We start from the raw sequence: 12576 nt of genomic DNA, 5'->3' as shown, positions 1-12576 counted from the left end.
GAGCTGAGCGCAGGCACTTAAGGCGAGTCGAGGCCATGTGTTTCCCGAGTCGCCCACGAACTAGAGCGGGACTCTTGTGACTCTCGGCTTGCACAGCTCAACGATGTCCGGGGCATCCTCCAAGTGCTTGGGGAAAGGTGAAGCTGCCCACGGCGAGCAGGCTCCGGGGACCGGGGATGTCCGGGATGTCCCGGATCTCCGTGTGATCTGGGCCGTGACCGCTTCTTCTCTCCTGCAGGAAGCCCGCCTCCCGGTCCAGTCCCGGAGGGCCAGATCCGCGTCTACAGCATGAGGTTCTGCCCCTTCGCTCAGAGGACGCTGATGGTCCTGAAGGCCAAGGGAATCCGGTGAGGATCAGGGAGACGACTCCCTAGCCGCCCGGGGCTGGTGGCTTGCTTCAGACCCTCGGAGCGTTGGTTTTGTGTTTAGGGGCAATATTCTCAGCCTTTTGTAGGAGACTTATGTTTCACATCCTCTTTTCAAGGGGAGAATTGTCACAGACTCCGGAGCTCTAGGGCATCCTGTTTAAGCATTCCACAGCTTGGAAAAGCCGTTTCTTCTGTAAAATTAGTCATTTGCCCAGGATCGCTGAACACCGTGAAGGCTGTCTCAGCTCTGGTCCCTGGATTCGTGATCTACTGAGCTTCGCTTTCACCTAGAGACCAAGATCAGAACTTGACCTGACAAGCAGAGTTCTGAGTCAGCTTTCCTGTGCACAGCCCCATGGGCTGGGCTCTTGCAAAATCAAGGGGAGAGTCTGTGTCTAAAAGTCACTTTGCAAAGCCGTATTATTTAAACTAACAGTCGTTGACCTACAGGTTATCTACAATTGGCGAGTCACTTGGGTTTTCTCTGAAAATAATTATTAGACACTTGCTGTTTGGAAGACCACTCTTAAGAAAATATTCATGGGGAGAATTGGATAGGCAGGCAGTTCTTTTCCCTAAATAGTAAGATATATTTTAAAATTAACTATCACTTCATAACAATTTTGATTTCATTTGGATGAGAGAGCATGGTTTTGAAAAAATAAGAAAATATTTTTGATAGTATTTACCTAGAGCAAATTTTCTGTTTTAGTCAGAACTTCTGTCACTAAGAAACTCAAACTGAATTGAACAATAAGAGATATTTACTGTCCTCACGCAAGGGGAAGCGCAAGCAGGGCACAATGCCTTGTTATGTGTTTCCCGCTGAAACTCTAGGTGGAAAAGAATTACGTTTCTCACCAGGAGTTTCCCAAAGCAAATTTGAAATTATTTTACTATAACAGTGGGCAGATAGGCTCTTATTGGGGGGGGGGGTACCTTCAGACAGTACATATCACTGCTCTACGAACTTCACAGATCGGTTTGGAACCCCAGGACGCTTTTCCGAGAGCAATAACATCTTACACAGGCCAGATCTGTAGTGTGTTCTCTGTAAGGAGCATCCCCCAGCTTGTGGGCGCAGGTATGTTGACTGCTGCTCAAAATATCAGCATTCCTGTGTTCTTGATCTCTAAAGCCCAGGACCCGCCTTTCATTTTCAAAGTATAATTCTCAGAGATGAGCATTATTCTATGTCAGAGGGTTTTGTTTTCCCCTCAGCAGCTGGTCTGTGTGTTCATTATTATGTCAGTAAATGAACCTTTTCACACACACACACACACACACACACACACACACACACACACACAGAGTCAGTATAGGAACCTTTTTGCACACACAAATGCAGGAGTTTACTTCAATGTTCACACTGCTTTTTTTTGTGAAGGACTATGTAATTAAATCTATAAACTAAATCTGTTCTGTTATTGGTGAGGAAACAGGAAATCAGAGGTGTTGGGATATCTTACTCTCAAGTGATCTGTCCTACTGGACTCTGCTCCTGATTTGAGGTATACAAACATTGCTTTAAGGATTATAACACTGTCTCTTATAGTCTCTGCAAGATACAAGGGTATACAGTTACAATCTGGAATTAGTGTGGCACCAGTGGATTCTTTCTTTTTTTATTTATTTTCTATAAATTTGAAAAATATTTTATTTTTATATGTATGTGTATGAGTTTATGTGTACCATGGGCTTGCAGGATCCCACAGAGCAAAAGAGGGCATTGGATCTCCGGGAACTAGGGTTCAGACAGTTGTAAACCCTGACATGGGTCCTGGGAACTGAACCGAAATCCTCTGCAAGAGCAGCAAGTACCCTCCACCACTGGGCTGTCTCTCCAGCTGCATGCTTTTCATGATTTTAAAAACATTTTTTTTTAAAAGAAAAGAAAGAAAATATATCAACACGTGTGGATTTAATCTGATTCATTTTATGGGATTTTTAGGATTTTTAGAATATACCACTGTAAGAATTTCAAAATTTGTAGTAGCAAAATGAATTGTTGAATCAGTTCAACACGTTTTGAACTGAATCAAAATGAAATGAGGTTTTTATCAGATTGATTCTAATAAGGATTTCTCTGTGTAGCTTTGGAGCCTGTCCTGGAACTAGCTCTGTAAACCAGGTTGATCTCCAACTCACAGAGATCCACCTGGCTCTGCCTCCTGAGTGCTGGGATTAAAGGCGTGCACCACTACCTCCTAGCTGTCCCACCATTAAATGAAGTCTACAGTGTGTGACAGAGATGGATCCTGGGGACCTTAAGTGAAACAAGTCAGATAAACACAAAAGTGAGCACTGTCTGATTCGCTTGCTGAGGGCATTGGAGCCAGGTTCTCAAATTGCTGATGGAGCATGGTGAAGACAGAGGCAGAACTTTCTTCCTAAACCCAGGTCTCGTTAACTAAGTAGACGCTAGAGCCACTCAACACTAGTTCGGGAAAACAGAAAATGCCTTGCTCTCTTCAGTAGTCTTGTGTCTTTCAGGCACGAAATCATCAATATCAACCTGAAAAACAAGCCTGAATGGTTCTTCAAGAAGAATCCATCTGGGCTGGTGCCAGTTCTGGAGGACAGTCAGGGTCGCTTAATCTCCGATTCCATCATCATTTGTGAGTACCTGGATGAGGCGTACCCGGAGAAGAAATTGTTCCCAGATGACCCTTACAAGAAAGCTTGCCAGAAGATGAACTTAGAGTTATTCTCTAAGGTAAGAATTTCCAGCTGGTGTTTTAAGCTAAATCAGCACTGCCTCTGTGATGGTTCAGAGGCTGGGAACATTAGCGGAGGACTGGGAACATTAGCGGAGGATTATACTCCGTCACTGTGCCCTGCCGGGCTCTCGTGCTCTGCTCCCTGCTTGCCTTTCATAGTCAGCCCTCTTGGCCCTTTCTCCTGACTCTACCCCTGATGATTTTCCCCCAGTCTTGCCACACATCTCCCCTGCTCCCTCAGCTGTGGCTGGGAGTCTTCTCCTTTCTTTTCCTCAGTTTAGGCAGCTTTGATGTATATGCTTGGACCTTCTGCCTTCTAGAAACATGTCCAGGCTGCTCAGGACTCCAGCTCTGTTCCGATGAGCTTTTCCTCATCAAGGCTCTTGGTACTCTGCCCTCATAACTGCCTGCCTTCTTGCCCTTGTTGCCTGCAAATGTGAGCGCCATGAAGACAGGGCTGTCTGTCCATCACTGTTCGCTTACTGCCTAGGTGTATGACTTGCTTGGAAGTGTTCAGACTGTGTGCTTTGGGGCAGATTTCTTGTTTTACCTCTAGTGTGTTAGGTCACACGTAAACAGGTCTAACACAAAGTGTCTAGATACATGGTACCTACCCAGCATTAGCTCTTAATTGCTATGGCCAGTTCTTAGCAGTGATGATCCACTGAGGTTCCTGGGGAAGAATATGCTTGCATCTTATTTATCGTTGGAGTGGATTAATTCAAATTAGTATTAGCAGAGAGATGACCAACAGATATGTGTTTAGACACCAAGAATAGTGATACTCTTACATCCATTCGGATGAATTACTTTGGTAGTATGGTGTGTGTGTGTGTGTGTGTGTGTGTGTGTGTGTGTGTGTGTGTGTGTATGTAGTGGCGGGGGGGGGGGGGGGAGGGTAGCAGCACTGCTGGGGTGTCTGTGTGCACTGGCGATGGAGGGTAGCACCACCCAGATCTGGAGAGCTCCCTGCCCAGCCAGCCCAGGCACACATTTGTGGCTCAATGAAAGACACTGTCATATGGCAGTAAGTGACGAGTGACAGATAAAGTCATCAATGTTCTGCTCTGCCTCCACATGCATGGGTGCACTGCGTCCACACACTCCAGTGCATATAACCCCTCCGCAACACACACACACACACACACACACACACACACAGTAGTAATAAGATTTATTTACTGTCCAGAAAGACAGAGAAGAAAGCAAAACTGGAGTTGCCCACCATTCTTTCCCTGTTTATCCCAGGGGAAAGGGCAGCCTCTGTACCACAAGCTCCTGGGCTCGGAGCTACAGCTCATCACAACAGAGATGTGCTCTGCCCTGCTGGAGGGGCTGGTCATCTTCACTCTTGGGAACTTGGAAATGAGACACAAACTCAGACAGTCATATGTAAAGACATATCTATCACTTGGGAAATCAAAGCCACATCAATTGCATTTTTAGGGAAAACCAAAATTAAGAGGAACTGACAAGATAATATGGAAGAGATATTAAGGGTTAGTATGGATGAAACACTAGGCAGTCAAAGATGGCAGTGTGGGAGGAAGGGCTGTGTTGGATCACCAGTCCCTGAAAGGGCCAACTGTCCTGACATTGATGGGATTTCATGGGACTGCATGCGCTTTCTTCTCTGACAGTGAGGTCATTTTGAAGAGCTAAGTATCAAAACTCACAACTCCAACCATACTCATTAAAACGTCAGACACCACACCTGTCAAGTCTTCAGGAACTCAAGTCCCCTTCAAATAGTCTTGTGGTTCTAAGGTAGAACTCAGAAGACTTCTCTTCCCAGCTCCCTTTGCGGCTGGGGCCATGGCCTGTGGCCTAGGCCCTCCTTGTTAGATACACACGGTGGCCTTCATCTGAGATAAGGGCGGAGTGAAGAAACAGGCCTGGTGTGGATGGCCGGGGACCAGCAAAACAGGTTGCAGAGCTTCTAGTTATAGGGGTGGTGGTGGGGGCTGCAAGATTAAATTCTAGGGGAGGAATGGTGTTCGAGCCATTGTTTCTAGTTATCTCAGTGTGTAGCAGTACAAATGCCTATTAGTGCTCACTAGCACTGGCAGGAGCTGGTACCTCTTGGTTAGTCTATTTCTCAGTATGATTTTAGAAAGTTCCCATAGTTCCAGGCTTCAGTTCTAGGCCACTTGGTGTCTACTTATGAAATTTTGGGCTCAAATTTGCCAAAGTGGGTTCCATTATCTGCAAATTACAAAATCTGTGCAGTGTCACATCCTAGTCTACAAAAAGGTTTATAAGATCAGGCTGTGGTTTCTGTAAACACTGGGACTTGGTCCACACTTGTCTCTACAACACTCTGGAGGGGTACCAGGACCATGAGGGTTCTATTATGTTTGTGTGTGTGTGTGTGTGTTGGGGGACAGGACTATGAGGTGTTATGCCCAGATCTCAGGGACCCCCAAAAGACTACCATGGAGACCGAATCCTGTATGTAAAAGCAAAGAGCCTTTATTCAAGCAAGCTGGCGCTTGGACCCTCCATGTGTTCACACAGTAGTATGGTATGAGAGTGCCAAGCCTGGGCAGGGTGGGGTTTTTATCATAACAGAGGTTGGCATGAAGGGATTTCCAGGGTTCGGGACCCTGATTGGCTGATATTTGTCTTGGGGGTATAGGTGTGTGCTGAGACTATTTGGAATGTTAGGTATTTCCCCTTAGATGCTGCCTCCACCCCCAGCGTGGTCAGTTTATGGCTTTTTCTGGGGACTGGGTGGTACCTTCCAGTAAGCCTGTCATGGCAGCTGTGTGGTCAAGCTGTTTTGGGCCCCCCCACATGAGGGTTCTATTATGTTTGTATGTGTGTTGGGGGTCAGGACTATGAGGGTTCGTGTGTGTGTGTGTGTGTGTGTGTGTGTGTGTGTGTGTGTGTGTGTTGGGGGGGCAATAGCCTCACACTGATAAACTACAAAATCATCCTCTGTGCAGGTACCACCTTTGGTTACAAGCTTTATTAGAGCGAAGAAGAAGGAAGACTCTGCTGACTTAGAAGAAGAACTGAGAAAGGAGCTTGGCAAGCTAGAGGAGGTACTCGCTTCTCTTGGCTTTCACCATGAGAATCGATATCTACACTCCTTTCCTTCCCCTCCTCCCTTCAGAAGCTCACTCTCTAAATCACTTTCTGACAATTAGAAATAGTACCAAATAAGAAGAAATCACAACAGATTTCTATAGGCTGTTGTGATCCTGATATAAATCCAAATGCCTAAAAGTACATCATTGACTTGTTTTTATTTTCGTTTAGGTTTTTGAGACAGGTGTCATTGCCTCCCAGGCTAGCCTCAAACCCACTATGCAGCCCATACTGGCCTTAAAGTCATGATCCTCCTGCCTCAGTTGCCTGAGTGCTAGTGTTACAGGCATGCATGATCACACATGGCTTATGGGCTTGAGGTATTTAGTACATCAGCATTAAAATAACAATGAGAAATATTACCAACATTTCCACAATATTTGTCTTGTTTCCATTTGTCCATTCTTGTTTCCAGTCTATGTTCATATATTTAAAACAATAGTTTAACCTAGTTGTAATCCGACAACAGATGCCACTGTATTACTTTCCCTGCTGCTGATGTGATCAGCGCTTCCCACTATGAAGTCTGCCAGGAATGCAGACATGTAAGGAAGCCCAGATTTTTTTTCCTTTTGGGGAGAGCTGTCCTTTGGGATAAAGCTTTGAGATAAAGCTTTCTTCTTGGTCTTGAGACACTTGTTCACACTTAACCACAGATTTTACTGAGGGAAAGCATAGATGCTATCTTCAATGGGGATGCATCCTAGCATTTTATCACTGAGCATGGAGTGTGATCTTGTTTTTTTCTGAAGTTTTTTTTTTTTTTTCCTCCACTATATCCTGTTGCTAATATGCTATTTTTTAAGACTTTACTCTTTTTACTTTTAATTATGTGTATGTGAGGGGACAGTGCAGGTGCAGATGGGTGCAGCCGCACCTGTTGGATCCCCTGGATTGGGAGTTACAGGCAGTTGTGAGCCACTTGACATGGGTGCTGGGATCCAAACTCCAGTCCTGTAGAAAAGCAGAACATGCCCTGAACCTCTGAGCCATCTCTCTAGCCCTAATCTGCTAATTCTTACACTGTGGATACTCAATGTTTCTGGCATCTGTAACATCCATGAAAATGTTCACAGGACCCATTCCCTTTAACCTGATGCTTGTGGTCTGTAATCACCCACGATTACTTAATCAGGCCAAGGTCACCTGATATAGCCTGGAGGAACTAAACCAGGCCTTGGAGGGTCCACAGCAAAACTTAAGCTGTGGCAATTTTTATTGAGCAGCCAGACTTTTTATACCTTTATCAGAAACAGAGTATCATGGCAGTTGCCAGGATCGATACAGTTGTAGTTGCTAGGATACAATGATGTTTACAAGCTAGACAGGTTGGTTACACAAGATAAATGTCTTAAGAGCAATTGTCCTGTGAAGTGTCCACAATTGCTTCCTTGACTACTGAGGGAACATACAGAAACACAAAGCGGCCTGAACACTTCACTGCCCGAGGGAATGCCTTGGTTTCTCAGGAACTGAAAGGCACACAGTGCCCCCAGAAGCCACGGACTTTAACCTGAAAAACCTGACTTGTGCCTCTCAAGGCAGCTAGGCCAGGCCTTCAGAGGGGATGGCATCTTGCTCAGTGGACTTTCACATGTATTATAGACTCAATATATACTCATGGGTTTGACCCACAATTCACTCTTCTGATATCTTTATTTGGGTCTGGCATCATAAATGTTCCAGTCTCCTAAAATGGGTTGGGTAGCTTCCCTTATTTTTCTAACCCCTAAAACAGTTTAGCAGGGCATTTTAATTTGTGCCTGCTGTACTGTGCAGTTCAGTTTCTTTACTGGTGATTCATTGTGGGGTTTTATATTTGTTCTTAAATCAGTTTTTGCTAATCATGGTTTTCCATGGGACAGCATGGAAGCTGGAAAGATGCAGTTCACATTCTTCAGGTTCTTATTTTAGTGGCAAGAAGACAAATAATCAGACATGAACAATCTATCCACATTGTAGAACATGATATGGTCCCTGAGGAAGACTACAGAGGTCATTTATAATGGGCAAATTGGCTTGGTTCTGGTCTTTTAAAATTCTTTGTGTCATATATGAAGATAATGAATTTTAGTCATATGTACCCTACCTTCCTCTATCAGGTATAAGTTTGTTTACTCAAATAATATTCTCAATTTCCTTCTTTGGTGAAACCCTACTATCAACTCACCTTCTTAAATTTCAGAAACATCCCATTTGAATTTAGTGTTATTCAAATAATTTTCACCTGTTTAGTACCTAATTGTATCCATTTCTAGGATATTTTAAGTATGTTTTTAACTAAAAATTTACATTCAGAGAAGCACATTCATAATAAGAATGCATAAAAGTACAACTTGACAACTTTTTAAAAAATAAACACATCATGGTACCAGCATCTGTATTAAGAACCACATACGAAGTTTGGGTTGTTTCAAGCTTTATACAAATACAGCTATATAATGTGCATGTTTTAATAGCTTCTTCCACTCTGATTTAGTGTTTTAAGATTCATCTACGCTAAGTATAGTTCCTGTCTATTTGCTGTCCAGTGTTCTAAGGTTTGATAGTAGCAAAAATTCTTTACTGTACTCTGGACAAGTAGCATGCTCACAGTTGAGCTATTCCAAACAATGCTGCGGTGTACATCAGTGTGGGGGTCTCTAATGCAAGAAATACACAGAAGTCTGTTTAAGGAGTATTAGGGAAATTTATTAGGGTGAATTGAGGAAATACACTCACGAATACAGAATGGAGTAGACAGCTGAAGTTGTCCTGTGATCTGACTGGGAGTGAATCCACCTTGCAGGCAGCAGGGAGAAGGGGCATGTGACCCTTCTCCCTTTCCTTTTAAGAGGTCATGTACAATGGCATGAAGCACTGCCTCCTTCGGGCCCTATAGCCCAAGGTCATGGGCAGAGCAAATACCACTATATTTCCCCTTTTTGTCTAAATAAGAAGGTTCTAAACTTAATGCAAACCATATACAATAAGAATGATTATCAAGTATTGTCCAGGAAAAACAAAGGGTAATAACATAAACAAAAACGGAACTACATCAAACAAGAAAGACATGCTAAATGTCCAGAAATGTCCAGATCAAAGGTAAATGGCAAATTACTGAGATTACTCCAATAGCTGTCCTATTCTAAAGATTCTAACTTTAGTACTTAATATATTCTAGCTAAGACACAAGAAGATTGTAACTGTAACTATCTAGTCTTCAACTCCAACAAAGACCTGAGAAGGAACATAATAATAGCTGAGAAAACAGAAAATGCAAGCAAGCAATTTCCGAAATTCTTGTGAGAACAGACAGACAGCTGGCAGCCTGGACAGTCGCCTAAAGTTTCTCAGCATCGTTGGGGAATCCAATTTGGCTACAGGCCTAGAATATCTGACAGACCATTTTCAGAAGCAGGAATTTTGAAAGACCATCTTACCCTGTCTTGGCAAGGTTCAGTAGTCGATTTTCCTTGTGTCCTACTCGTCCAGAAAAGCAGCGTTCATACTGTCAGCAGAGGCATGGGCAGTTCTTTGCCCAGCAGGCCATTTTGTGCAAGAAGAAGACAAACTTCCAAATGGAGTGTCTTAGAAGCCCAACATTCTCTTGGGATCAGATTGGTGCTGCCAGGAGCAATCATGTCTCAGGTCAACAGAATTCTAAATTATCAAAACATTTAAATGCCATATTCTTTAGTTCTACGAAGTGTTTGAAGATTACCTATCCATCTAACATATGTTTCTGTAAATCTGGAAAACCTAACTAACATAACTATAGAAATGACAAGCATAGGTGACTACAGTTCTGCAATTCTTCTCTACCTAAATAACCTAAGGACTAAGGCTTCACATTAACAAGGTAAACAGTCTGTAAGCAGATGTACTATATACGGACAATGACCTCAAAATTGTGACAATACACAAAATACCTTAAGCAGAGAAATATATAGTGCAATATGCAGTATGACAACAATATCCTTAATATGTGTCAATATACAAAATATCCTAAACAGAGGTATAACATACATACAGTATGACAAATATAATTTTACATTTGTATCAGTATGTAAAATATTTCAAACAGGAGTAGAAATATATGTACAACAGGTCTGTGTGACCACCAGGGCTGGCAGAGTCACAATCTGCTTGAGGCAAAAAGGAAATCTGGTTCAGTACAACTCAGGAGCTGGTGCTGGTTCAAACTTCTAGGTCTGACACCACGCAGTTTATTTTAGGCATATTTAAGTACAGTACAATCCTCTGTGCACAGAGGCATAATTACGTCGAAACTTCTCAAAGTGCATGTCCATAAGATGGGCTGTAGAGATGGGTTACATGTATTATCTTACAGGCCTAGGGGAGGATCTGGTGTGCTCTTGGTCATACAGATAGTGTAGAGTTATCTGGACTATCAGCCACCTCCTGGTTGTGGGAGCCTTGGAGGAGCCCTTGGCCACACAGATAACACAAAGGTCACCTACACTATTAGGCACCTCCAGTTATGGTTGTGGGAGCTTTCGGGAAGCCAGGTATGGCTTGGCCCTATAGATAGCACAGGGGTTACCTAGACTATTAGTCACCTCCACTTCTAGCCTTCTGGGCAGAAAGGGTTATACATCTCTTCCTTTGAAAAGACAACCCAGCCTGTTCAGTATTCCTGGTTTCCCTAGTGCTATCTGTGAGTGCAAGGACCTTTGTGTTCCCAACATATCTATATACTACAGTGGTTCTCAACCAGTGAGTTGTCACCCCTTTGGTGGTCCAAAAACCCTTTCACAAGGTTTGCCTAAGACCATCGGAAAACACAGATATTTACATTAAGATTCATAACATTTATGAAGTAGCAGTGAAAATAATTTTATGGTTGGGGGTCACCACAACATGAGGAACTATATTAAAGGGTCACAGCATCAGGAAGGTTGAAAACACTGGTATACTATCTATTAGATTTCCAATTAGAATCACATAAAAACCCAAGTTGACTATATCAGGATAAAAGAGATTTAGACATGCTCTACCTAATTTGCTTCTGTTGTTTTTGATGATGATTTTCCTAGTTGCACAAATAAACTTGTTTTACCTTTTTTAACATTCAGGCTATGACACCTTTTAACTCAGACTTCTTTGGTGGGGACACTGTCTCTATGGCTGATTATCTTATGTGGCCTTGGTTTCAACGACTGGAAGCACTGGAACTCAATGAGTAAGACATTTGAACATTTTGTGCATAATTTAAGATGAGAGTTGTAATATTATATATGGATTTTTTTCTGAACTAAGATGAATATTTAATATCACCGGCATGAATGGAAACCAACAGAGAGAAAAGTCCCGGGTATACAAGAACCTGTCTGGTTACCTACTCATACTCATCCTCAGCCCTGGGGAGTAGGAGACATCTATCTCTGACATGAGTAGAGCGTTTTCAAATTTACCCTCTACTGGTTAAAAATCCACAAGGGTGTAGATGTTTTTTAAGAGTTGAACACTTCTTACTTTCCACCTACTTGTTAGGTTTCTACATTGCTTTCTAAACTTCTGTTTTGAGTTTGACAGTTGGCCACAATGGCTTACTTCTGCATCTTAGAAATTACAGCTGTCTGAGGCTACTTCTACACACATTTCATATAGAAAATGGTTATTTACTACTTAGTTGTCTGTCAATCTCAGTCTGAAGTTCTACTAACTGACCGTGTCACTTGCCCTCATCTTGGCTTCCTCTTCTGTGAAACAAAGACCTTAATGGTAGCACTCAGGGCTAAAGTTACTAGTCTACTGCTTGCATTTTACATGTTCTTAAATAAACATTTACAAAGTTTAAGGAGATAAACTGCAGTGGTAACTTGGGACGATGGGATGCCCACCCAGTTCACCTAGTTCACATCTCTCATCTTGTCTTCCTACAGGTGTGTAGCCGACACTCCAAAACTTAAGCTCTGGATGGCAGCCATGCAGAAAGACCCCACAGTATCATCCCACTCAATTGATCCAAAGGTCTTTCGTGGTTTCTTAAGTCTCTACCTACAGGACAGCCATGAGGCCTGTGACTATGGGCTCTGAAGGGCAAGAGTCCTCAGTGGATGATATTTTCCTTTATTGACATGAATAACAAGCTTTTATTTTACCCAGCTTTCATTTTACCCAGTGTTCTTACTGGCTCATTTCTCACTGATTTGGCCTTATGGCCTAACTGGGTTTCCACCAGGCCCCTCTACTGCCATATTTCTATTTCAGAATAATCAGTTCTAATGGTCCTAACACTCTTCACTGAAAAACCCCAAACCATCATTCCTAGTTAATCCAGACTTATCTTCATCTCCTGATTTCAAGAAAATGTCGTTTTTGATTTCTTATTTCTAAATTAAAAACTGCAAATTCCCCATTCTTCATTAACTCTCTTATTCTTGTTGTGA

At 42.8% G+C, this 12576-nt stretch overlaps 1 protein-coding gene across 1 annotated transcript; it reads left to right on the top strand.

Annotated features, from left to right (window-relative positions):
• On the top strand, positions 1 to 12292 carry Gsto1 (glutathione S-transferase omega 1). The gene is made up of 6 exons (XM_059256690.1): positions 1 to 137; positions 239 to 347; positions 2862 to 3084; positions 6037 to 6135; positions 11260 to 11366; positions 12070 to 12292. Exons 1-6 carry the CDS (start codon positions 104 to 106, stop codon positions 12221 to 12223), a joined length of 726 nt encoding a protein of 241 aa, XP_059112673.1. The 5' UTR covers positions 1 to 103; the 3' UTR covers positions 12224 to 12292.
• Positions 12293 to 12576: the final 284 nt, after the last annotated feature.

This window comes from Peromyscus eremicus, chromosome 1 (genome assembly GCF_949786415.1).
Source record: "Peromyscus eremicus chromosome 1, PerEre_H2_v1, whole genome shotgun sequence".
In the NCBI taxonomy this organism is placed as follows: Eukaryota; Metazoa; Chordata; class Mammalia; order Rodentia; family Cricetidae; genus Peromyscus; species Peromyscus eremicus.
The sequence above is the reverse complement of the archived record's forward strand: the minus strand, read 5'-3'. Positions and strand labels throughout refer to the sequence as shown.